Here is a 24,938-nt window from a genome sequence, read left to right as displayed (position 1 = left end):
AGCCAAGGAGCAATAATCAGGCGGTATGTGCTGACGTATCTTGGACTGTCCTTTTTCTCCTGCCGGTAAATTATTAACATTCACAGTAACTTACAGCAAATCGTTTGATTTAAGAAAATTCTCAAATTGCAATTCTCTATATTCCTTTTTTATCATAAACGTCATGTTATTCAGAATTAACGCTTGGTCTCTTTCACTTTCTTTGCATTAAATAAATACATTTTCTTATTTTATATAAATTTATTTGAAAAAATAATCAATAATATGTTAAAAAATTTAACACGTGTTGCGTATATATACATGTATGCTAAAGCATCTATCGACTCTTGGATGTTTTGTGCATGTATGGATGCCTGATTATGTTCGAAAGGTTTCTGAGTGATCGTCTGACATATTTGTAACGTTCTTATTGTTATCGATGTCAGCAAAGTTAATCGTTCATTTACACGAGCCGCATCCACATCGTTTTTATTTATGATTTATCGTTCACGGTCATCATCATCATTAATCATAGTCTTAGAGATAGCCGGGGGATACGTGCGTGAACCTTTGATTGGATCTACGAAAAACTTTGATCACGCCATCGTTTTGCTGCGAAAAAAAGATGAAAAAGTTTTTCTCACGATAAAAGAAAACACGATGTAGTAATGCGACAGCGTAAGCGTTCGTTTTAATTTGACGTAGAGACTCTCAAACAAATTGTTAAAGATTTTATTAGTCGTAAAAAATTAAAGATTGAATACAGAATGCTGCACAGATGGTTTCTTGTGGTAACCAAAGTATCGACAATTGAAACAAATTGTCGAGAGAAAACAGTTCTCGGAGAAATATATTATATAATACATTATATCCGATAAACAATAAGATTATTGAAGCCGGTTCATTCATCGATTTTCAATAAATAAATTTCTCATAAGTGCGTTACGTTCGCTTTCAAGTAAATTGCTTGTTACACGAAGCTTAATACGGAGTTTAGAAATACCCCGATACGTTACTTAATGAAGAAGTTTAAATTTAAATTTCTTCACGGGATTCTGATTTCACTGAACGATACTTTCAGCGTGTACAAATTACATTGATGTACTGGCTCCGCCAGAGAAAAAGAGAGGGAGAGAGAGAATACGCTCGGTGAAGTTCAACGGACGATATTACCACAAGATTAATAACTCGCTTCCTTTCGATTTCTTAGTCCGAAGAAACATAGCCGGTTGATTGCGATAAGGAAATTTCGGCTTGTAAATCTACGGAAATCCCCGATGCGGCCCCCGCAGCAGCAGCAGCCGAGAGAGAAGTCGATGGGGTGGTTTGTGGAAGAGGAGGATCGGCGCGGGGTTGGCTGGCTTCCCCCGGGTATGTTTATCTACCGGGTGTGCCGTCTGAATCTAACCGCGAGCAGGAGGTGAGGGCTTATCTTTTATCGCAGATTCCCGAAGTTCGGAGACTAGGGTTGGCCAGCGGCCAAAATGGTAATGCATCCCCGTGCCAGCAGCCTCGCCGCCGCCGCATTCGGGCTTCACCGAATCACATATCCTGATATTCACTTTTCGCTTTTCCGTACACGATTCTTTCCTTCCGCGGCGATCTCGGGCGACGACGAGGGAGAACAACCAGCAGACCGAGAGGACTGAGAAATCCGGTGCAACATCTTTAAACAGAGAGAGAAAGAGGGAAACGAATTTTCTGCTGCACAGAACGGCCTCGTGCTACGAAGCACTTGATGACAAAGTTTTCTTTAGCAAATTGTTTGTCGAATAAGTAATTATTAAAATAAATTATTAAAATATAAATAATTAATAAAATATTGTTATTAGTAATTATTTTTTACATTTATTTTAATTAATTATTTTATATTTATATTTATTATAATTATTATATAATATTTGATCCAACGTATCTCAATCTCGAGAAAATGATGTATCGAAGCGATCAGACGATCAAAAGGATGTAAGTTTTAAAGTGAAAGTACGAACTGTGGTTGGTGGCATGTCAGATGTAAACGTTGGTAGATGTAAACTTTTCCCTTTTTGCTGCGAGAAAGAAAGAGAGAGATAGAAAAATTCTGTAGCGTATGAAATCTGCGTTCGCGTACACATAAGTGTATTACATACTCGCTGCGTGAATGACGGTTTCAATTTAATGGAAGCAACGCGCCGGCATAAACAGAGATGAAATTTTATAGAAGCACGAGACTTTATCCGGCAGCAGTTTTACACAATAATGAAATTCCATTTTTCTCTCTTCGCTCTCCCTTTCCTATACTGCAAACGGCAGCTGCTTGGCATTCTGATCTTGTACCTTTTCTCCGATTTGAAATAAAAATGCCTGCGGCGCGTTTTCATTGCGTCGGCATCGCGCTTTCGATCGAAATCGCTGATAGGCATTTCTCCCGTGAAATCTAGGCCTCGACCTCCTCTTGTTCCTTAAGCGCTACCGCCGTTAAACGCTTCGGCCGGCCGAAACAATCGATGATTAATAATTTCTTTTTTTCCGTGTGATAAAACGTGTCCTCGTTTACAGTCCATGGTCTTCCCACATGTCTACGACTGTAGAGCCGGCGGTATTCTCCACCGAACTCGGAGGCCGACGACTGAACTGGTAATATCGGAAAACACTTCCGCGGGGGGATGTAGATTTACCATCGTAGGGCACGTGACAAATGTGGATCCGCGAAATCACGAGTTGCCCAACGGCCGCTCCTTCGCGTTGCGGGGAATAAGCGAGTGCGCGCAATAACGGGGAAGCTGTGGAAATAGTAGCTCCCGGGAAAAGGTTGGTGCGATGGGATGGACGGGAGGATTGAGGGAGGGGCGGTAAGAGGCAAAAGGGGAGGCGGCGGCGAAATGGCGGTAAGAAGAATCTCGTGTTCGTGACTTTAACGTACTTGCGTTGACGTCGAAATGTATGTGGAGCAGTTAAGTTGAAATACGATAAAAACGTACGATAAATCCACGTGCCTTCGGCTTCGGTACAAGAAAATCCGGCTGATATACGGGTCCAGTATCGGCTGTACCGACCATATCGGAACTGAATGAATCGTTCTTAAATAATTTCGCAGTTGCGCGTGATACGCGGCGCGGGCTGCCCTTACCGCGCGCGGATTCGGCGTGGTCGGTAGCGAAAAACGCGCGCGGCGGGATATTAAACATGACACGTGCAATGATGCGACGCCGTCCGATAAATCGGATTCGTCGCACAATCGGATCATAGGGAAAAAACTCTGCTGTAGCATCGTCAGTACCTTCCCGTTGTGGGTAGCGCTTTCATTATTGAGTCCGAGTTCTGAACAAATCCGAGGATCGTACATTATGCGAAAGGCATGAAAATTGATTCGAGTCTCTAGCGTATCTCAAGGATCTTCGAAAAAATAGAAATTTCAATGTTTCTCCTCAAGTTTTCAACGTATTCTCGACGTAATATTATACATTCTAATTTTATGCGCGAACAGCATGTGCATTAACAGAAACACGTACCAGTTATTGTTCCAAGCATTGCGGCTCTGTTGCGCAATTGCCATACATGCTGGGTAAGGGAAAGTAGGTATATGGAACGGAGAGCTGACAGGAGCAGCGTGACGGGGGTAGGAGACGGAAATTAAAGGAGTGACTAAGACTCGCTGGGTATTCATGCTTGTTCTTCATGTCGTGGTCAAGGAGCGACGCTTCGACGATAAGCCATCCTTTGAAGAGTCCAAGGGGATCTCAGCGTTCCTGGATGCAGAGGATACCAGCACGGGGAATTTAATTTCGACGATGTGTGTCCGCGGAACGAGCGCGAGAAACGGTGGTCCTCGTGAATAACGCGGCCGTCTTTCATGATACGTGGCCGTAAAGGGGTGGCGCGCGCCTCGGTGGAAACGGAGCTCGAATGCACCGACAATCGATTCCCTGGCCGCGCAAAGCCGCACGTAGCATACAAAGAGGGAAAAAAGAAATGGTAAGAGGGAAAGAATCTCTCTGCAAGCGAGTATGGAGCATCGGAGCTGAAACGAGAAGAGACAGCGTGAAAATCGCGCATGCATATACTGATATGTGTATTACGTGATCCAGAGCGAGTGCAAGAGAGCAGTTCCTTACGTAATTTGCATGGGATTCTGCGGATCTCTCACTTATGTAGCAATTTTTAGTAACAAAGCCTGAGAAAGTATCCTTCGCAAAATATATCCCTAGTTACGTTCAACTAAATAAAATTTAATTATTCGCAAAATAAATTTCTAGTTATTTTTCAAATAAAAAAATATAAATCTAATGTCTCTCGAGATATTATCTTTTTTCCCAAAATTCATTTGTACGTTTTTCAAGAATAAGTTATTTAAGTTTTTCTCGACAATCTCAAGACTAGTTATGCTATCCGCGAAGTGTCTGTTATATACAGAAGAAATCAGTTGAGAGTCATTACAAACCATTGTTACGAACTTTTGTATTGGGTTAGCCAAAAAGTAATTGCGTTTTTTTTATATAAATAAAAGGCAAATTTTTCATGGGAAACAAAAATTTTATCAAACAATATATTGTCCATTTTGTTTAATTATCTTTTGCCATTTTTCAGGCAACTTCATAATTCCGCGCTCAAAAAAGTTCTTATCTTTTTCAGCAAAAAACAATTCTAACAACGATTTCATATCCTCATCAGCAGTACAGGTTTTACCATTCAAGGCGTTTTGCAAAGAACGAAACAAATGGTAATCTGATGGTGCCAGGTCTGGCGAATATGGTGGATGTGGTAACATCATGGTAACACATCCCATCCAAGCTGCAACAATTTTTCACGAGTGACCAAACTTGTACGTGGTCTAGCGTTATCATGGTGAAACACAACACCTTTGCGATTCACCAATTCTCGACGTTTCTGTTTGATGGCATCATTTAATTTATCCAGTTGACGACAGTATACGTCTGAATTAATGGTTTGATTTCTTGCAAGCAGCTCAAAATACACGATACCTTTAAAGTCCCACCAGACTGACAGCATAATCTTTCTTTGGTGAATATCTGCTTTTCAAGTGCTTTGAGCAGGTTCATCACGCTTGCTCCACGATCTTTTTCGTTTGACGTTGTTGTAGACGATCGATTTTTTGTCGCCTGTTATCATACGTTTCAAAAATCGATCATTTTCCTCACGTTTCAAAAGAGAATCGCAGATGTCAATACGCTTAGTGAGATGAATTTCTTTGAGCTCATGTGCTACCCAAATATCGAGCTTACTAATGTATCCAAGTCGTTTTAAATGGTTTTCAACACTCGATTTCGATATGTTAAGATTCTCAGCAATCTCTCGTGTCGTTAAACGCCGATTGGAATCGATCAGTGCCTTTATTTTGTCATCATCAATTTCGATTGGCCTTCCTGAGCGTGGTGCATCTTTCACATTAAAATCTCCAGATCGAAATTTAGTAAACCAATTTTGACACTGCCGCAGTTTTAAAGCATCTTCGCCATATACATGACATAACTTTTTATGAGCTTGCATAGCGTTTTTCCCTTTTCGGAAGTAATAAAACAAAATATGAGGAAAATATTCTTTTCGATTTTCCATTTTGAAATCGACGGCAAACAACCAATTGTTAACGAAATCGTGTACTTTCTTTTTCTAAAACAAGCTTGAACTGTGAGTTGTTAACCTACATAATGAATTTGCGGTTTAGAATGAAGTTAGTTACATTTCAAGACATGTATGTCCATGTATTGGAAAAAAACGCAATTACTTTTTGGCCAACCCAATATTTTCTGAACCACCCTGCATATGTACGTGCGTATCTGCAAAGTGGCGAACAGTGGCAAATGTATTTTGGCAAGGAACCAGAGTTCCCTAATGTTATCCGGCAGCAAGGAGAACCAGTTGTGGACATCACGAAATTATCGTTACTCGGGAATTTACAGGTTGCTGCGAAGGCGCCAAACACCACGACAATGTCGCGCGGAAAAAGGACTCCCCCCTTACTTTACTCCCTTTCGCATTCCTTTGTCGTGGCCCACCCCTTTATAGCTGGCAGCCCGTTTTCCGATATTGCTGCGCGCACTCCGTTTGCGCGCTCTGTTCGCGACTGGCAAACGCGAAAAATCCGGGAAATAAAGTCGAACGCTTCTTCCGGGGACGTGGCTCTCGCGAATATATAACATGATGGAGCTACAATGCAGCTCGTGACGGCAATTCGACTGTTCGCTACTCATAGCCTGTCAAATCGAGAGATCATCCATTCACTCGGAAAAAGGCAGCAGACTCCATCAGAGTCTCGGCGCGAATAACATGAAGAAACAGAAGGAGCGATGCGCTTGATATAATATAGCACATCATAATCATCCTCTTTCTCGCGCGAAGATTTTAATTATTAACTTGATGAGTCTCCCCTTAATCTTGATTAAACTTAACAGCGCGCCGTATCTCTCAAGCCGTAACAAGAAAACGAGAAGCTTATTATGTCGCTCTTTCTTCAAAATTTATTTTACGATTGTGCTTGCAAAAATAAACACAGAAGTACCACTTTATACACATCTTTTGTTACATAATTATTTTATTAAGACGAAGAGTTATCAGATCACTCATTGCTGATCAGTCATCTAAATTAATTATCTATTTAGAGATATCTTACGAGAGATCCCGATAAATCCGCAGTAAGAATCATTAAGAGATCATCATCTCTCGAAAGCTAAGGGTAACTCATCAAACGCGACGTATTTTGTCTCTCGTTGGCCAGAGCAAGTGTTATTTTTGTTCAAAGGCTGGGCTGTTCCCTTAACATTTTCCAAATAATCCATCTACGGCCCCTTTGTCCATTATCGTCGCACTTGGCCGGCTCTTTTATACCCGAAAGTACCCGAAAAGTTTAGCCACGGCCGACCGCACGTCGTCGAGAGTCGTTCGGCCATTCTTTTCCCCCGGCGGAGAGAAAGGAGTTCATAAGTATACGTCGGTTGTGCGACGGCAATCCACCCTCCATCCCCCGTCTGCTTCCGGATAAACGGACCGCGTCGCATCGAAGTGAAGGAAGCGGCTTCTTTGTCGCGGTCGCAGAAAGGAAGGAAGGAAAGAAAAAAAGGGAAGAAACAAATTCCGAGTCGAAGAAGTCCGCGCGCCGGCATGCTCGAACCGCGGAATATTCTCATGGAGCTTTACCGCCGGGAGTGCGCGGTGAGTGCTTTATATTCGCGGGGGCGCCGCGTCCGCGGAACCGCGCGCGAATTTATGGAAATCTTGGATACATATTGGATAAAAGTGTTTTACGGGACGAGCGGCGGCGGAGACGCGCGCTGCGTTTGCCAAACATCCGGCGGATTTAATCCTCGACCCTCACCCTCACCCGCGCTGGAGGGGGCGTCGGGAGAACGGAATGCACTCACTGTTGCAGGAGAGCGCGAGATGGCACCGCCGGGATTTATGAATCCGGCTCGTGCTCCCGCGTGATTTTACTTTTTGTGCCTTTGGTGCGCTGCCGGGTACGCGAGAGTGCGGTAATTGAAACGTCACTCGATAGCAGGAGTTCCGGTTGAAATGAAAGGGCGACCGGGATACGCGCGAGAGAGTAATCGCGGTAAGAGCCGAGTCTTCGACTGGATTCTGCGAGAGCGCACAGAGTGTCCCGGAAGTCGTGCGTTTTTCCTGAATCATGAAAGGTAGATGAAAATATTATCATTTTCTTAATTATGGTGTGACATTGGATTTTCTCTAAATTAATGCATCTGATTGGCACGCACTTTGACTGCCTGCACATTAGAAATGAGTTACTGAACGCTCTTTTGTAGTATAATTGTAAAAATTATATAAATGTTTATGGCATTATGGCTTGAGCAGCAATTACAGTTACATGTTAATTAGGAAATTAATGATTATAAGATTCCTTTGATTATAATCCAGACTGGAGTCTATGAATCGTCAAGATCGACTATCAGAAAACGGAGCGACCGGTGTTGCAAAAGCTAAATGGAAACGAGTTAGGCTGGTAACAGGCGATAAGCCAAAGTCTCGATTGGTCTTTGAAGCATGTCGATAATGGCAGGCCATTGTGATTGAACCTCTCAAAGGACCAATCTCATGAAACGCTTTTTCGAGAGAACTTCGTGTTCCCTTGTTCGGTGCAAAAGCCAAGTGTTTTTATACACTAGGTACGTCGCATCTTCGCCTGTACTTGGATAATATGGCCGTTTTATACCTCTTTTTGTAGTAGTAGAAATCAAATTAAGCACATCAGTGATTTCGCTTTCATTTTATATACATATTTAATTGTCTTATTTTTTAAAAATAAATCTTTATAATTACAGTTATTTTTTAGTCTTAACTTAATTAACAACATTTCTAAGCTAATGATTACTTATACTTCGAGATAACTTTCATAAAGAAAATTTACTTCACAATCTTCAATATAAAAAAAGATAATAAAATTTCTAATCATATCGATCTTTTTATAAATATATAAATGTGTATATGTATTTATAAATATATAAAGTTTCCGGATAGGATAACAATCGGCTAGTAAGCCTACGGCTCATAATATAATTTTACATTTCGTCAGTGATATCGGTAGAGCTTGTCAAAAAATATCAATTCTGTCCATTAAAGTAGAATTACATTTATCATGGAAAAACGCGATGCGACAGGAAGTGCAGACCGAAAGTTCTCGTGGCAGCGCGTTTTCGCTGGCATAACATGCTACTTTCCGTTACGTAAATCCTGTAATAAAAGAACCGTAGGCTTACTAGCCGATCGTTATCCTATCTGGAAACTTTACAGGGAAATACTTTGAAACTTCGGTTCTGATCGGGCTGCGTCCTAAGGAAACAAAGTGCATCGGCGGCTCGGGGAAAATCGTTACCGCGTCAGCCGCTGCTGTAAAGTATAAAAAGAGTTTTTATTCTATAAACATATTTGCCTAGGGTACTCTCGTCGGCTTCTGTGTACCGTCTGACGAGTAGACTCTTCCGATTAGCGAATAGAAAGCGCGTGATTCTTCCTGGCGAAAGTTGCTGTTTCCTTTGTATTCTCTCTCTTTCTCTCTCTCTCTCTGCTGTGCGTTGTTACATTTTATTACAATTAAACATGCTCGATATTTTTTATGATTTTGATTTTTTTCATTGCAATAACGATGGGATTTTTATTTATTGTTCCGGTCGGTACAGTATTCGCGATAGCACGAAACGCGACGCGGAAAAAATATTAAACAGCGCGAAAAGATGAATATGCAACTTGAGGAACAGAGGGTGGAAAAATGAAAACATGAAATTTGATTAAAATATGATCGTTAAATATTCATCGACGATTAATCTTATATGTAACTGGAGTTTGCACGCGGAGCCGCGAGAAAATCTACTAAAACTTCGATGCGCTACTTGCATTTGAATTATTGCGCAATCTGTAAAGGTCTTTCGACAAGCGTACGGTGGAAATGCATGCAAATGAATTATAATTGGATGCGAGACCGTAAAAGCCCGTAAAAATCCGCGCACAACCAGATCATTGATAGAAGATTAATTGGTATCAAACGCGGTTTACCACACAGCGCAATCCAACCGGAACAATAAATAATGGAAATTTCTGCCGCGAGGAATCGCGGCCGATTTATCGCGATCTCACGATTAGCTTAACACATTGTGTACGGAAAACGAACGGAAATGTCCCTTTTTTCTATATCCAATCGTTGTATACGTCTTATTAGCGCTAAAGCATCGATTAAAGTTCATCCAAACAAATCCATGTTTTATCACGATATATAAGAAGCTAAGTAAAGAAATTAATTTTTTTTAAGCAAATGCATGCATGAGTGAATTTTATTAATATTATCGGAAAAGATTCAAACTTTGAGAAACGTAACTGCGATGTGCAATGCGTTGACGCATGGCGCAATGTATATAGGAAAAACAGCGGTATAATACACCATAAATTGAAAAGTAACATTTATCGATGGATCGCTGGTGCTATAACTGACCTGTTAACTCTTGACGATCGTTTTATCAGGTCTTACTTAATTCAGCGCACCGTCTCTCTTTACTTAGCGGCGTGGACGGAGAAGCCTCGCCTACGGGATAATTAAACTCTCGGCTTGGCCCGAATGCCCGGTAAGTATTAATGGAATTTATAATGGTCTTTTTGTGAGAGCACTTTAAGCCGGCGGACCGTGAAACTCTTCTCACCCGTCTCCCTCTGCTCAGACAGTCGAGCGGGGCTCGTTTCCGAATGACGGTTTGATCGCCAGATTTCTTTCGTGGCTAACTTGATTCAACATCAGGGGTGGCGTTTGTTATGCCGTACGAATGCGCGCGCGCGCCAGTGACGACGTTTTCGGAATACTCGTATTCCTGTCCAACATCGTAGGATGAATTGGAGTTTTACGGCCGTGAAGTAGGCTAAGGAAATAGGGAGTGAAAAGGAGATGGCGACGGCGGTGGATGTGGATTTGAGAAAATGAGCCACACCTGCTGGAATCGAATAACAACCTCACCTTGGGGGCGCCTTACCCGTCGGAATAATAAGGACTTCATTCCCCTGAGATCGAGAAAATCGATCGCACCCTATCACGTCCACCCCGCATTATTGCTACCGGCTGTTTCCGACAACTCATCCCACCCTCCTTACGTGACGACACCTAAGTGTGGCCACGCTTAACAGGCAGCGCGGTATCCCGGTGTTCAGGGCCGAATTAAAGACTCCATAAACACCTCTATAGGTATTTCTGCGTATTGTGTCTATATACATTTCAGGACCTTCGAGATGTTTGAACGGGTTGTTCTATGCGGCGGTCTGCCGGTCTTAAATTATTAACATACTCATTTTGCTCGTCTTTGTAATCTTTACCAAGCTGCTCGTTTCCAATTTTATCGTCTGCGACGTTGCGAATTAATTTTCTGTTTAACAACTTTCAACCTGCGATTTTAGTCTTCAATCACAGCAATATTTACTTATGATAAAATATCTGGTGATGAGAAATATGTTTATTAAAAAGATATGCAATTGTTTTCGCGGTGCTACTTGTATGCAGAGAAACAGCTCACATCGTGTTTATTTCTAAGCTTGCAAGATCCGCAGAATTGCGATCCAACCCTGTGGATTAGCCGGGCGTTTGCCCGGCAGCGTCAGGCGGCGCAAATCGGAAGGGAAAGAAGAGCGCCAATGATGACCGGAATAACACACACTGACAAAATTACCCTCCTCACGGAGACTCGGACAGGAGGCAACCCCGAAATTGTTTGTTTTCCTCTCGACGAGGAAGACAGAGAGAGAGAGAGAGAGAGAGAGAGCGAAATAGGGGAGAGGGTGAAGGTGCACGAAATTTCATTTATTACTCCGGCGAACAAAAACGGCAACCGGAGGCGGCCCTTTTGTAACCGCGGTCGTAAGCGCGAGATAAAATAAAAAAAAAAGAAAGAAAAATCGGGAAAAAGAACGGAAAAAAAGAAACAAAAAGAAGAAGAAGCGCGAGAGAAAGGAGGAAGAACAAGAGGGCCACGGTACATGGGGACCAAGGTGTATTATCGTTCACATAAATGGAATCATTGAAACCACGTGCGCGCCGTACGTCTCCCTCTTCATACATCATCCCTCGCGGTTTTCTTCCGTACCGCCGTATGATCAATCATGATTATTCGGGTAGCACACGGGGCCTCGAGTGCACGGTGCACTCGCGCTGATTTATCTCGGGGTGGATTTTTACGCGCAGAATTACGAATTACAGAAAAACGGCTGCGAGTCGTTCGGCCGAAGGAGCATCGAATTGCATGAATAGTGTATTTGTCTCGCGCTCGTCAGAAATAACACGGACAGTTCGCATAAATGTTGTTCTCTGCTACAAAACGAGCAACATGGTTCGATTCATTATGTTCGCGTTCTCTCTGTACCGCTTGCAGCGACCGATTGTTGATGACATGAAAAGACTGAGCGCGAGTCATGAACATTATCAATCTGTATTCCATCAAATTCCGCCTCGAGCGATCTCGATAATTAGCCCGGCTTATCTCACAATCAGACTTGACTTATTTTGTATAGAATCGCGTCTCGTATAGTCGTGCACTCGATAGAAAATATTTGCCTTTGAGGATCGATGGTGCATGCAGCAAGTTACGTTTTATTCGCATCTCTGATGTGCTTTGAAAAATTAATACGTTGTCTGACGTTGTCAGGTAACTGCGGCTCGTAATAGCTTTCTCGACATTTCAGTTTAGTTCGCTCTCTAAGAAACGATCTCTCTCTCTTTCTCTTCTGTCTCTTTTCTCTCTTTCTCTTTCTACAACGTCTTTCTCTCTCTCTCTCTCTCTCTCTCTCTCTCTACAACGTCTCCTCGAGCTCAAAGAACTATATCTTAATTTTATCCTTTTAATCATAGCTTCAGCCAAACGAGCGGCTGAAATTGCATCTTAGATATGCCTACGTTGTGCATAAATATTTACCGTTATCTTATCAATTATTTAGATTCATTATAGTCCGATGTTAACCGATTCTCTCTCAAACCGACTTACCGAGATGCGGCAAGTTATATGAGAGACGCAAAACGGCTTTGCAAAAATTGTTCAATTAGTAATCCCAAATTATAGACTTTATACATATCCAAGTATTGCGAAAATGTGGGATATTTTTCAAGAAAATTATACTGACAGAGCAAGAAACGGAGAGAAATAAAAGAATTATCTCGCGTTAAAGGATCACGTGAAACACACGAGCACGGATTAAATTGTAGAAAATGTGAACCACACGATTTCCATTCACAAAGTCCTCGCCTTTGAGGAGCGTTCGCTAATGTAATGCAAGCAGCGAGACGTCACTTCATCCCCTTCTCTCGCAGACTCCCGGAACCATCGTAAAGTCAACAGTCATATAAAGCTTCTAAATGAAATACTGGAATCGCTCCCACAGAGGAATGTGGCCTCTTCTAACGCGATAATGGAAAATTACACGCTATTCAATGACACGTACAGCTTCCGCAAGTGCAATTCAATTTCCGCTAGTCTATTCGCGCGATACCGATCGCGCCGGTCCCAATACGTGACCCAATATGTTCGTCGAAGCTTAGAACACCACCGTTCGCCCGTTGGAGAAGAGGGAGAGACAGAGAAGGGCTAGACCTATATACACGCAATCTGTCCATTTATTTGTTCTGCCTACACTTCCGAATTGCCGCCGTTATTCTGTAAGTAATAACGCTTTCGATTACACAAGCAAAGTTGCGATGGCTCCCGCAATGGAAATAAATATTTCCAAGAACTGGAAACGGGAATTGAACAGTTGAATCGGAACAGTTGTTTATTTCTTCGTCGTGTAGAGCTCATTGAATTGTAATGATAATTTGTTGATAGAGATTTGCAGTTATTTGCAGCCATTAATTTTTGTCTAATTCCTTCTTAACAATAATTTATATATAATTTATATTTAAATACATGAGACTTCATGTTGCTAAAATGATTAGTATTGCAAAGATTCAAAAATGCTACTATCGAATATTTGCTACAAGATACAAGATTAATCTTAAATAATCTGTATATGGATAAAAGGATTTTAAAATAATAAAAGGATTTTCGTAAAAATCTCCATATCCGAAAAAGCGAATGTGAGTTCATACGCGTGCCAACGTGATCAATGAAAGAGCTTCTCATCCTTTGAAAACGCGCACATACCAGCATTTCTGCAAATTAGTCAATTTTTTGCACTACACGCATCACTCGAGCCCGTAATAATAGGAAATGCTCGCGTAATACCTGATACTGGTACCGCTGCAAATGCTGCGGGCGATCAAAATGAGAGAACAAAACGCATTCCGTAAACTCGTAAATAGCACATTTTTATTCAAAACACATATCTATAATACAAAACGAGTACAAACCAACAATCCAGGATTAACATTTAATCGTCGATTATCTCGGTACATCTCTTCAAAGCCTCCAGATCGTCATCACTGATGCTCTTCATGGTGCTGACCCTGACCGCCGTACGTACCACCCTGATGATCATTACCGCCCGAATTGTGGACGCGGGCAAAAAATCCTCCATGTGGATCAGCGTGGTAAGTCACGGTCCTGGTGTTGCCGCCGGGCTCTTTGACGGTGTATTCGCCGACAACGTTTTTCCCTGCGTGCGAAAAACTGTTGCAGAAACGAGAGGGTGTGCAAGAGCAAATGGCGAGCGCTACCGGCGCGAGCCGCACGTAAACGCGCATTAATTGTCCGAAATTGGATGCGCGGATGTGTCATCGATATTACGGTAATGCATGCGCCAGCCGCATATTATGTTACGTCAATATGACTGCCGCCGCAATGTTTAATTAAAATGGAGCGCACTAAAGCGCGCGCCCTCGTCCTTAATCTGACCCCATCATTTATGACCTTTAGCTAGGGGCCACCGGACCGTTCGGCCATTCGGCATTCGCCCGGAGTGAAGGGACCAAGAGAAAAATCCGCGTCGGCGAATTTAAACAGCGGCTCCCAGCCCGGTTTACCGGCGCGATTCGGAGTCGCGGTTTCGAATGTCCCTCACCCTCGAGGAGATCAAACAACTGTCGAGAGCAGAATTTGAGAGGAACCTTTGTGACACTTAGGACCGACATTTCCGCTATTGCGCTGGATACCGAAAACATTTTTGCTGTTTTGTGCACAAACTTGTATTGTTGCATAATTTGTGAAACTCGATTCGTCAGTTAGAAGCACTAATTGCATACATTAAATAAACACTCTCTTCTAAATAGAGAAAGACAAAATATTTTTGTAAATTTTTAAAAGGAACGAAATTATATATAATAATAAATAATATAAAATGATAATAACTTTTCATGACTATTATCGAACAAGATGTAAATTTTTCAATGTAATAATTTTACGTATTATTCAGACGAGAGAAACCCGTGTAAAAAAATTTATAGGGTCCTAAGTAGGACCCGATTAATTTTCCTCAATATTAATATGGCCCTAGAATGGTATGTAACAAATATTTTTTCGGGACCTTATAAGGAAATAATAAAAAATATAATATCTAATCGGGCCACGATGTGGCAATGATAGGGCATCCCTTTTTAGGACATCCCTATTTATTCCTTATAGGGGCCTTTACTTTCATATTAGGCCCTACCAATTTTCTGCACGGGAATATTTCAACTACGCTCATGCTCAAGCTACATATTCTATCCCTTCACATTGATAATAAACTTCTGTAAACTGTTTAATATCGCGTATGCCGACATCGCGTTATCTAGGATTTTATGAGGTGCTAACTTGACCAGCGTTGAGATTCGGCTTACCATCCCTATGTTCCTTCTGCCCATGGTAATCGCCCGTGTGATGATCCTCGACGCCATACGCGAACTCGTACTTGGGATGCGCCACGTAGTCCACTTGATGATGGCCGTGCTTATCGTGGACAACTGCTTCGTGTCCGGGCCCTTCCACCGGACCATGAAAGTGCGCGAAGCTGTGAGCGTGCCCTGCCAATCCACTTTGGACCGCTACGAGGGCCGATACAGCCAATAGCGGGACAAGCTGCCGACAAATTGTTACCATTTACATAGACTTTCACGGAAGTGAGCACTCGGAACACCAAAGCAATTCTGCTATCTTAGAGCAGAAGCGTTTTTCTACGATCGATTGCAGGCGAGTGCCCTCCATTTCGTGACTTACGAGCGAATTGTGCTAAGTTATGTTTCAGTCTGATGGAAAATTTTGTCGCAGTATGTGATGGTGACAAAATACATAGAATGCAATAATTATTAAATATAGTGAAGATGCAGAAAGTAAACCCGTTCTGCTACAAATAGTTGAAAAATGATTTAAATATTCTCTTTTCTTTTCTTCTTTTTTATTTTCCGTGTATAGAATATATGTTTTAAGGTGTTAAAGAATTATTTACGAGATATTATTCACAAACTTATATTTATTAATTATTACTCGTAGCTATACAATATATTGTGCAACTATATATACATTACTATAACTAAACATTATTACAAATACTATAATCAAACTATATATTAATTGCGTGTGTAATTAATAGAGACGCAACAAAATGAAATATCTTTGCCGAGAGACAAACCTTTGCAGCCATGTTTCCGATGTTTCGAGATTCCTAAATACGAATGATACGCTTGTCGATATCGATGGAAGTTTATATAGTGCCCAGCAGCATCCATTTTCGCCGGAATTTCGCCACCGTTATTTAGTAGATATATAGAACGGTCCTCTGTGCGAGAGCAACAAAAACGACGTGAACCAATCGCTTCTCTATGCATAAGATTGGGCACTCCTGCGATGAAATGCCAGGGAACACCACGCATGCGACCGTCCGTCTCGTTGGAGTAACAATCGATTTCGCTTTAGATCGTGTCACGGAAGATTTTTTCCCAAAAATCTCGAAACCATTGGCTTTTACTGAAGATCGTAGCGAAGCGTGACGGCGCTATTCGGACATGACAATGGATCGACGCGACATGAAAGAAATTAATTCTTTTTAATATACGTTTTTAATATACGTAATTATTCATTATTTGCTGAGAAAGTTAATAAAAAATACATTTCTAAATGATCACTTGTTAGATGAAGCTATATATATTTTTAGTCAATTTTTAATGTTAAATAATATAATTTCGAGAAACGTTCATCTTTTCTATATTGTTCAGCAAAAATAAACCTAGATTAATAAGTATAATATATACAGGGTGTCCCGGGTTTTAACCGACAAACTGCGGGAGTATATTCTACTAGTGGAAATAAGAAAAAATTCATATATCGAGTTTGCTTAGAAATGCTTTATTACAAAGTTATAAACCAATATTGAAAAGAAATATGAGATAAGTAACAACGGATTTTTTCACAAAAATAAAAATTATCTACGCAATGATTTAGTGACGCATTTCAAAATGTTGTCCTTGCACATCGATACAAGCTAGACATCGACGTAGTACAGAATTTGTTACAGTACGACATTCCTGAAAATTTTGTTGCATCTCAGTAACTGAATTAGTAATTCGTTGCTTTAAATCTATCTGGTACTCTCCTGTTAGGAAATCTACGTTGATACTCTCGTACGGCAGCTCGTGCATTTCCCTCACAGAATCCGTACAGGAAATGAATATCAGTGTATTCCTCATTTGAAAACACTTTTGGCATTCTGATAGTAATTGCTAGTTCACACGACGATTGAAATCTAACAGCTACTCTTGTGAAAGTAACAATCATACTGAATCGTTTCAACATAGTGAACATGAATACATGTGAATACGCATAACATAAACATCTTGGACCTTCCAAATTCTACACTATGTTCCGTTGTTACTTATCTGATATTTCTTTTCAATATTGGTTTATAACTTTGTAATAAAGCATTTCTAAGCAAACTCGATATAAGAATTTTTTCTTATTTCCACTAGTAGAATATGCTCCCGCAGTTTGTCGGTTAAAACCCGGGACACCCTGTAGAGAATTGTTCAAGAAATAAATAGCAAATATAATAGATTATTAACATTGATTTCGCAGATTTGTTTAAGTGAAAATCTGCATACCACTAGATATTATCAACCATTAACCGTAATTATAATATGTTTTCCATAAATTATAACATATAACCGAGCATTATATAATCATCTCCCTGTAATCAAAATAACAATTATCATCACTAATCAAATTGTGAATTCTGATGGCGCATAAATAGTCATTGCAATCTTTATGATTGCCACTAGTGACTACATAATCGGAAACTTTCATAGAGATGTGACATGACGCTCGTCATAACGCGTATTTACGTTACAAATCCATCTCGCGCAATGTGCAACATGATGAAATCCAAGCTCACGATACGCTTGATATCAGAGATTTAACCCCTTTACGTCCCTAAACTGTCTCCAGCTTCCGTCAACGCCAACGAGAATGAACGGACACACTGGACGCGCGTGTTCGCGCACGTTTGAATAAAGTTAGGCTTTCGATATGCACGGGGCGATTCGGTCGGCAAGCGCCAACAAAAAGAATATGAAAAAAAAGAGGAATAAAGAGATCACTCCACGTGCCGCGAGACCGTGCCTCGATCAGCGCGCGCTCGCATTTACTCGCGAGATAATTGGCGAGCACGCAATTTTCCCGACTCGCTAAGTGCACTCCCGCGCGCTCGCGCGAATTTTCTCGCGGTCCCCTGGGACGCTCCCGGAACGAATAATCCGTTTCCGGTGTCAGGCCGGGATGGAACGGCTGTTTCACGCAGTCGACTCGTAATCCATCCATTTGCTTTAGTAACGACCGCATCGATCGGCGCCGCGACGCGCGTTCGTGTCACGAGCGAATCATTCGTGTACGGATACGGTATTTTGCTCTCTTTTTTTTTGTTAAGATATTCTTCCACCGTACAGCAAGCAAGCTGCGTGGCGCGGAGTGTTAATGACTCCTCTCGCTCTCATCGATTTAGCGCGACGCTTAAAAATACGTGAGCGTACGGGACACGTAGCGCGCCAATCGAGGGGTGACAACGAGGACGAGCGCGTGAAGGGAGCGTGCATCACGTCGTTAACACGCTCCATTTTACGGTGGCGTGGATGCTCAAAGAGGATACAAGCGTGCATAGAGAAAGAGAGAGAGAGAGAGAGAGAGAGAGACTTGAGGTTTTGCTATTCGTTCGAACCGCTGCGCTTTACGTGCGCTTTATGAAATCATTCTCGGAGGAAACGTCAACTATGTTAACGTTAATAGCATTAACGAGCCTTTACATAGTTGTCGCAATGCGTGATTCGACTTGGCTCAAATAGATTCTGATTCGGCCGACTCGCAAGACGCAACGCGACGCACGTGAAACGCGGAGAAATTATGCGACGAGAGAAATTAACGGTGGCGCAGTGCGCAGTCAAGTTCGGCAGGTGTAATCCTTTCGACTTACGTAATTCCGCCTTCGTTCTTCGAGAAACCCATTTCTTTGTGGTCGCTTATATAAACGACGACGCATTAGAGCAGTTCATTTTGTGCGCAGAGTGAGCGTAATAGCGCTCGTACATCCGGCAAAAGTGAAAACTCTGTTACGGTCATCGCGCGATTATTTTTCTATGGGGAGGAGCAGCTTTATGTGATTCTTATGGTGTTCCTCAGTCAATGTTTAGTACTAAATAATAACAATTCGAGGAGGAAAATTGTATCAGGTGTATGTAGCATGAGTTTTAGTTTCCTCTTCTCAGCACTCTATATTATAATACTTAAAATTATAATATATGAAACATTTAATAAAACATGAAATATGTTATCACATATTTAATAATACATCAAATATTAAAAATATATCAAATAAATGTAAAATACTATATCAAATTACTAAAATTGCGCATCTCGTGGTTCACTAAGAGAGAACTTAATGGAAATTGTCGAGGCACATTTGCATGCGATGCGATTATCCACGTTAGAAACCGATGACGGCGACGAGAGATGGGTGAAGAGATTGTCGACGAAATTGGCGACAAAATTGACAGGAGCCTCCTCCGGGTCAGTAACACGATGTCCGAGCAATCTCCTTGCGGAACTGCCAATCCCGTTTGCCGCGATTGTTCGATGAGGGCACGAGATTTTGGACCACCCTTACTTTTTCGTCTTGGCCCGGCATCGTTTTCCTCGGGCGCGTTGAATTTTCCGCTTCCTCCTCCGTAGCTTTTCGGCAGCTCGGACCGCCACGGGTCGTCGCGCTGCTGACTCGAGAGGTCGGAGGTCGCGCGGGAACGTGATTGGATAAAAACATGTTGCGGCGTGCTGATGAGAACGATCAGCCGATTCCGCTGCATTCGGTCAGCGGAAACCGAGCGAGCGAGCGAGTGGTCGTTTTGATGAAACGAAATCGCGCGATCGCGACCGAAATCAGCGGCGAGAGTTCGAAAGAGAGTCCACGAAAATCAAAGAATGTCGTGCTTTCCGCTTACCTCTTCATCGGGAAAAATTGTTTGATGGAATTCGAGAGACGGTAATTGTTTATTTTTAGAATGAAACTTGAACGATATGCAAGTAATAATAATTGGTACTCAAAGCGGTTATATAATATTTTTTTATTGAGATTTTTATTCTTCCGATAAGAATATGTTATATTTCTGTATATGTATTTAAAATATGAAACATGCGAGATATCGAAGGATGTTGATTCAGAATAAACTATATATTTCGTAAAACGTAGAAATGTATATTTATATCGGCTACGATCGTTACAAAGTGCAGGCACGCTTACATCGTCTTCATTAATCATTCTTGGCTTCTTCGTTAGTCATTTTATTATTGATACTCGTTAATACCTCTTCGTTCACGCCGTATGTATATTTTTCAACTATCGGTGCTTATGGGAATGACCATACGTGGCACCTGAATGATCGTTACCGCCGAAATTGTGTACCTCGGCGAAAAATCCTCCATGAGGATCAGCATGATATTTTACGTTCCTAAAATTGCCGCCGGGCTCATGGATATGATATTCGCCATCCACACGTTTACCTAAAATTCATATACAAGTTAAGTAATTAATATCTGTGTACTTCGTTGAAAGCAATTCCATCAAATCCGCTATCAATATCAATAACATCCACTGATATTATTTACTGACATTAACTTGTTATTTTAGTTTTGTTAAACAAGCACAATGTACATACGTTGTATAAGCTAATTGGCAAACTTTAAAAAATTATTTTTGGTACATGTAAAAGTATATTATATACATACATGTAGTTGGAAGGAAAATCATCTATATATATTCATAAGAGAATAATTAAAAATTATAGAAGCAAAGTTTCAAGCAAAGCATTAGTTTCAAAAAATTAATTAAATGTTTTTAATTAATTATTTCGCATTGATGGAAAATTTATTTTGAACAGTTCCTAGAGTCTTGATAATATTTAATAAAACTACCGTTTAATTTTCGAATAGACCAATTCACCATCTGATGCACGCTTGTAAGAATTAATCGTGCGGTATCTCTTGCAGGTACGGTGCGCGCGAAGAAGCGTGATGGTATTTCCATTAAATGAAGATATAATAGAAACCCGTGTGCCTATGCGTTTCAATTAAATTCGCGTTTATGTAGACGTTTACGCGTTTTCCAGGGCATGCCCGGGGTATTGGGATAGCTTCGCTGTAAGCTCCTGTGCATTTCATTCGCCGGCTTTGTTACAAAGCTGCCTGGCGAAAGCGTAATAAACCCTCATCCCCCGCCCTCCGTATCAGTCACAATTAAATTCAACAGTGGGAATAGCGGATACAAGAGCAAAACCGCGAAGGAGCTCCCGCGTTTTTGCGGAGCGCGCCAGAAAAGTGGCGGTGCACTCAACAGGCCGCAAGAACCGGCAAGAAACGCACCCGTGTTCCTTTCTGGTTCTAATTAAGAGCAAGACCGGGTATCCAATTACTTCGAGATTCTAATTAAGAGCGCGAGATCGAGTTACATCGCACCCTACGCTGGCTCAGCGTCGTCCCGACACAATTTAGATTTGCCATCGATGTTTAGCGGCGATCTTTAACGTCAATAGGGAAAATTGATCATTCACGCCCAGAAGAGAAAGTCCCGATTTACGATTTGATATTTTGAATGGCAACGTTTAGCAATGACTTATAATTATACGTTATGGAAATATTAAAATGTTATATGAGATTGTTTGGGCGAAATATCAAAAGCGAGTAAAATACTATCTTGGTGATTATACATTGACGGCATCGATAATTACCATTTTGCTTAACGAGAAGTTAAGATACAACAGTACAAGATTACAAGTATAATTAATGGATATTAGAGTTACTAAAAATTATCAATTGATAGTTTTATAAAAAGTAGATTTTTCAAGTCTAGTTTGAATCTTAAAGCTTATTGAAGCAAAGAATATCAAGATTAAACTATCGTAATTTTTATCAATTATTTTTATTATTAACTATTATTACTCTTAAGAATGCTAAGCTCACCATCGCGGTGTTCCTTTTGTCCATGCTGATCCTTAGTATGATGATCTTCCACACCGTACGAGTACTTATACTTGGGATACGCCTTGTAGTCGTGATGATGATGCCCGTGCTTATCCTTCCAGGATATCTCGTGATGATGACCTATCACTGGCCCGGAGAAATGATGGAACGAGTGCGCGTGATGATGATGATGATGACCTTCGCCGTGTCCGGTGCGATCTATATCGTCGGCCATCGACTCCTCGCCGAGATCTTCATCTACAATCAATTTAAAAAATGTGTGAAACTATTATATCCTTGGCTGCTGCGGATTATATTTTGATATCTTCAACGTAAACCAATTATATTTTATAATATAAAATATTTTATAATATAAATATTATATAACAAACATATTAATATATAACAAGTATTATAAATGTATGATTTGTATAATAAAGATGAAAAAGATAATTTCTCGTATCTCTCTATGAGAATACAGGCACGACGTTGCGTGAATCAATACTTCTTTCATCAGATTGGCGTGATTGCCCGGCCGAGTGGCCGAGATGAACCCATGAATTAAGCCGAGAGAGACACTCACCCATCGCATCTTCCTCGTATATTCTGGGGAGGCCTCTAACAATGACAGCGACGAAGACGACGCAGACAATCAATTCCTGCAAAGCAAGAAGGGCAAAGAGAGGGAACGTTCGAGCGTCGTGTAAGCTGGACGGACACTGGCCCGAGGCATGAAGTACCCTTCGCTGTTAAACGTAAATTGCCGGCCGCGAATAATTGGAAAAGTTAATCCCTTAAATCTAATCGAAAGGATCGGTTCGGAGAAGGCAACGGAGAGAAAGAGAGAGAGAGAGAGAAACTGAGAAGAAGGGGCGCAGAGGGGACGAAAATTCATTTTCATCGCAGCGGCGCTGCGGCGTGTAGCAGAAAATTGCCGAAAAAAAGCTCGCCGTTATTCTTTCGCCCTTCCTTCTCCATCTCCCTGTCTCCCCTTCGCTCTCGCCCTTTTCCCGAATACGTGCGGCCGCAACTCGGACTCAACCGGACCACGTAAAGACCCCCGAAACACGCCGCTCTTGTACTTTACGACCACACAACTGTGTAATACTTTGTTCGGCGGCGTGGCACCGGCGATTCGTTTTATGGAAGCCGCACGGTTGGACCGCCCCGTCGGACAACGGGATCGGCAAAACTTGAAATTATGTGTAGATCGATCGTCTGAGAGCGAACCGGGAGCGTGATTTCGCCGTCCTCGCCCGCGGCCAGGTAAAAGTGCTGGGCCCTTTCTTCCACCCGCCGTGTTCTTCTTCACGTTGTACTTTTGGTGTAATTCCTCCGTACGGGCGAATCATGAAAGCTTAATATCCATCTCCTTCCCGCAAATTGGATATCAAAGGGCGAGAAAGAAGTCCGGAGACCACGGATTCCCTCCGCCCTGCCACGGAAACGCGCCGTCTCGAGAAATTTTTACGTGTTCTTGTGAAGTGAAGTCAGGGTGGCCCTTTTTATCGTGATCCCTTTATTAGAGCTTGTGGATATCTTTTACGTTTTTCGTGTCGTAATTTGTGACATTGATTGATTGTAGATCGAGTTCTGAGATAGCACACATTATAAGAAGATGGGCGGAAAGCGGAAGTGGAAAAGATCTGCATGAGAATACTGAAAAGTTTTAATTAAACATGACCTACATTTCGTAATTAAATTATAATAAAGTAATTTTTTGCGATTTTGTTAATAAAATGTTGTTAATGTAATTGTCACGTTAACGTTAACATTATCCACTTGTAATTTTAATTTCATGCGATATCGCAATTTACAATGTAATATTAATGCGGTAACCATTTAAGTGTTCGAATATATAATTCACGCTCGCGATTTTAACGTAAAATTAATATCAATAGCATCGAAATATTGCATTACCGTTTCAATCAATTATTACCCGTGACATAACGAGTCGAACTAAAAATCATTTCGGCAGCAGCAGTTACCGCATTCTGTCGCAGATCACGGTGCATTATTACGCATTCTAATTTTTCTATAACGATGCTTTCAGGGATGTGCGATTGATGATGACGTTACTAACCAACACATAACGCGAATGATGAAAAATGCGCTCTTTGCGATTTTATTCGCAAAAACGCACGAAATACATAAGTATTATTAATGCACACGTTCTTAAGCACCCTATAAAAAGTTGATTACGATAAAAAGCCATAATTTCAAATATGCCAAAAATTTCTCGAAATAGCACATTTTCTCACGGAAAGGCAGAAGAGTCCGCGCTCTTCTCTCTTTCTTTTTCTTTTTCCTCTTTCTTTCTTTCTCTATGGAACGTTCTGTTGCAACGCGAATTCCCATTGCGCGGCCCTCCCCTATAACAAGTTCCGCTCGTACCCTGTTGCGAATCGACTTACGGTATATCGGATACCATGTTATCGACTTTAGTTTACCTTCACACAGGCCATGCTTCTTCCTTTGCGAAAACCGCCAATGGACTGCCAGGAGCGAAGGAACAGGATCGTTTTATAGTGGCGGTCCACCCCGGGCAAGAACGATCCCTTTTAGTCATTAACTCATTCGTCGTTTTTGCCTCCGTGGATCGACCATGCAGTAAGAGGTGCCACCGCGCTCGGGTCATAGAAATGATAATAATTCTTTGAAACAACAACGCCGGTACGAACCCGGTATTCGTCACTGCCAGACACGAGGCGGCGCCGCGCTTTTACAACCGGAAACGTGACGGCTTGGAAATCGTAATTCGATTTTTGCCAGGCCAGTTTCCGCCTGGTCCGTTCAGTTTTGCGGATGGTGTGGAAATCAGCGGACTATGAATTCTTGAAAATGCACTTCAGGATTTTTATTCTTCCGGACGGCGAAAGAAACGACCACGATCTTGAAGTTATTTCGAAATTATTATTGCTCGGTTTGACTACTACTACTTGACTGGAAAAATTTAATAAAATATTTAAGACTTTAATCAGGATTTTTTCGAATCGACGATTTGAAGAATTCTGTGACTTTAGTGCGATCTTCGCAATTTGATGAGTTATCAAAATGCAATTGCAAGCTTTATTTTTGTGATTTAAT

General features: G+C 41.4%; 2 protein-coding genes across 3 annotated transcripts; both read right to left on the bottom strand.

Annotated features, from left to right (window-relative positions):
- Positions 1-13,735: 13,735 nt before the first annotated feature.
- Positions 13,736-16,638, bottom strand: LOC105277595 (cuticle protein 19). Of its 2 annotated transcripts, XM_011336049.1 has the most exons (3): positions 15,991-16,638; positions 15,203-15,440; positions 13,736-14,040 (listed from the first exon to the last, which is right to left on the bottom strand). In XM_011336049.1, the coding sequence occupies exons 1-3, from the start codon at positions 16,000-16,002 to the stop codon at positions 13,865-13,867; spliced, it is 426 nt and encodes a 141-aa protein (XP_011334351.1). In that variant the 5' UTR covers positions 16,003-16,638; the 3' UTR covers positions 13,736-13,864. The 2 variants fall into 2 exon arrangements, with proteins under 2 accessions (XP_011334351.1, XP_011334350.1); XM_011336048.2 differs by having other exon boundaries at positions 15,203-16,638.
- A 690-nt stretch (positions 16,639-17,328) lies between these two features.
- On the bottom strand, positions 17,329-22,443 carry LOC105277596 (histidine-rich glycoprotein). The gene is made up of 3 exons (XM_020031151.2): positions 22,435-22,443; positions 21,852-22,137; positions 17,329-20,396 (listed from the first exon to the last, which is right to left on the bottom strand). The coding sequence occupies exons 1-3, from the start codon at positions 22,441-22,443 to the stop codon at positions 20,233-20,235; spliced, it is 459 nt and encodes a 152-aa protein (XP_019886710.2). The 3' UTR covers positions 17,329-20,232.
- Between the last annotated feature and the right edge of the window lie 2,495 nt (positions 22,444-24,938).

The sequence above is a fragment of the Ooceraea biroi genome, chromosome 7 (genome assembly GCF_003672135.1).
Source record: "Ooceraea biroi isolate clonal line C1 chromosome 7, Obir_v5.4, whole genome shotgun sequence".
Classification (NCBI taxonomy): Eukaryota; Metazoa; Arthropoda; class Insecta; order Hymenoptera; family Formicidae; genus Ooceraea; species Ooceraea biroi.
This window is presented reverse-complemented; position numbering and strand designations above follow the sequence as displayed.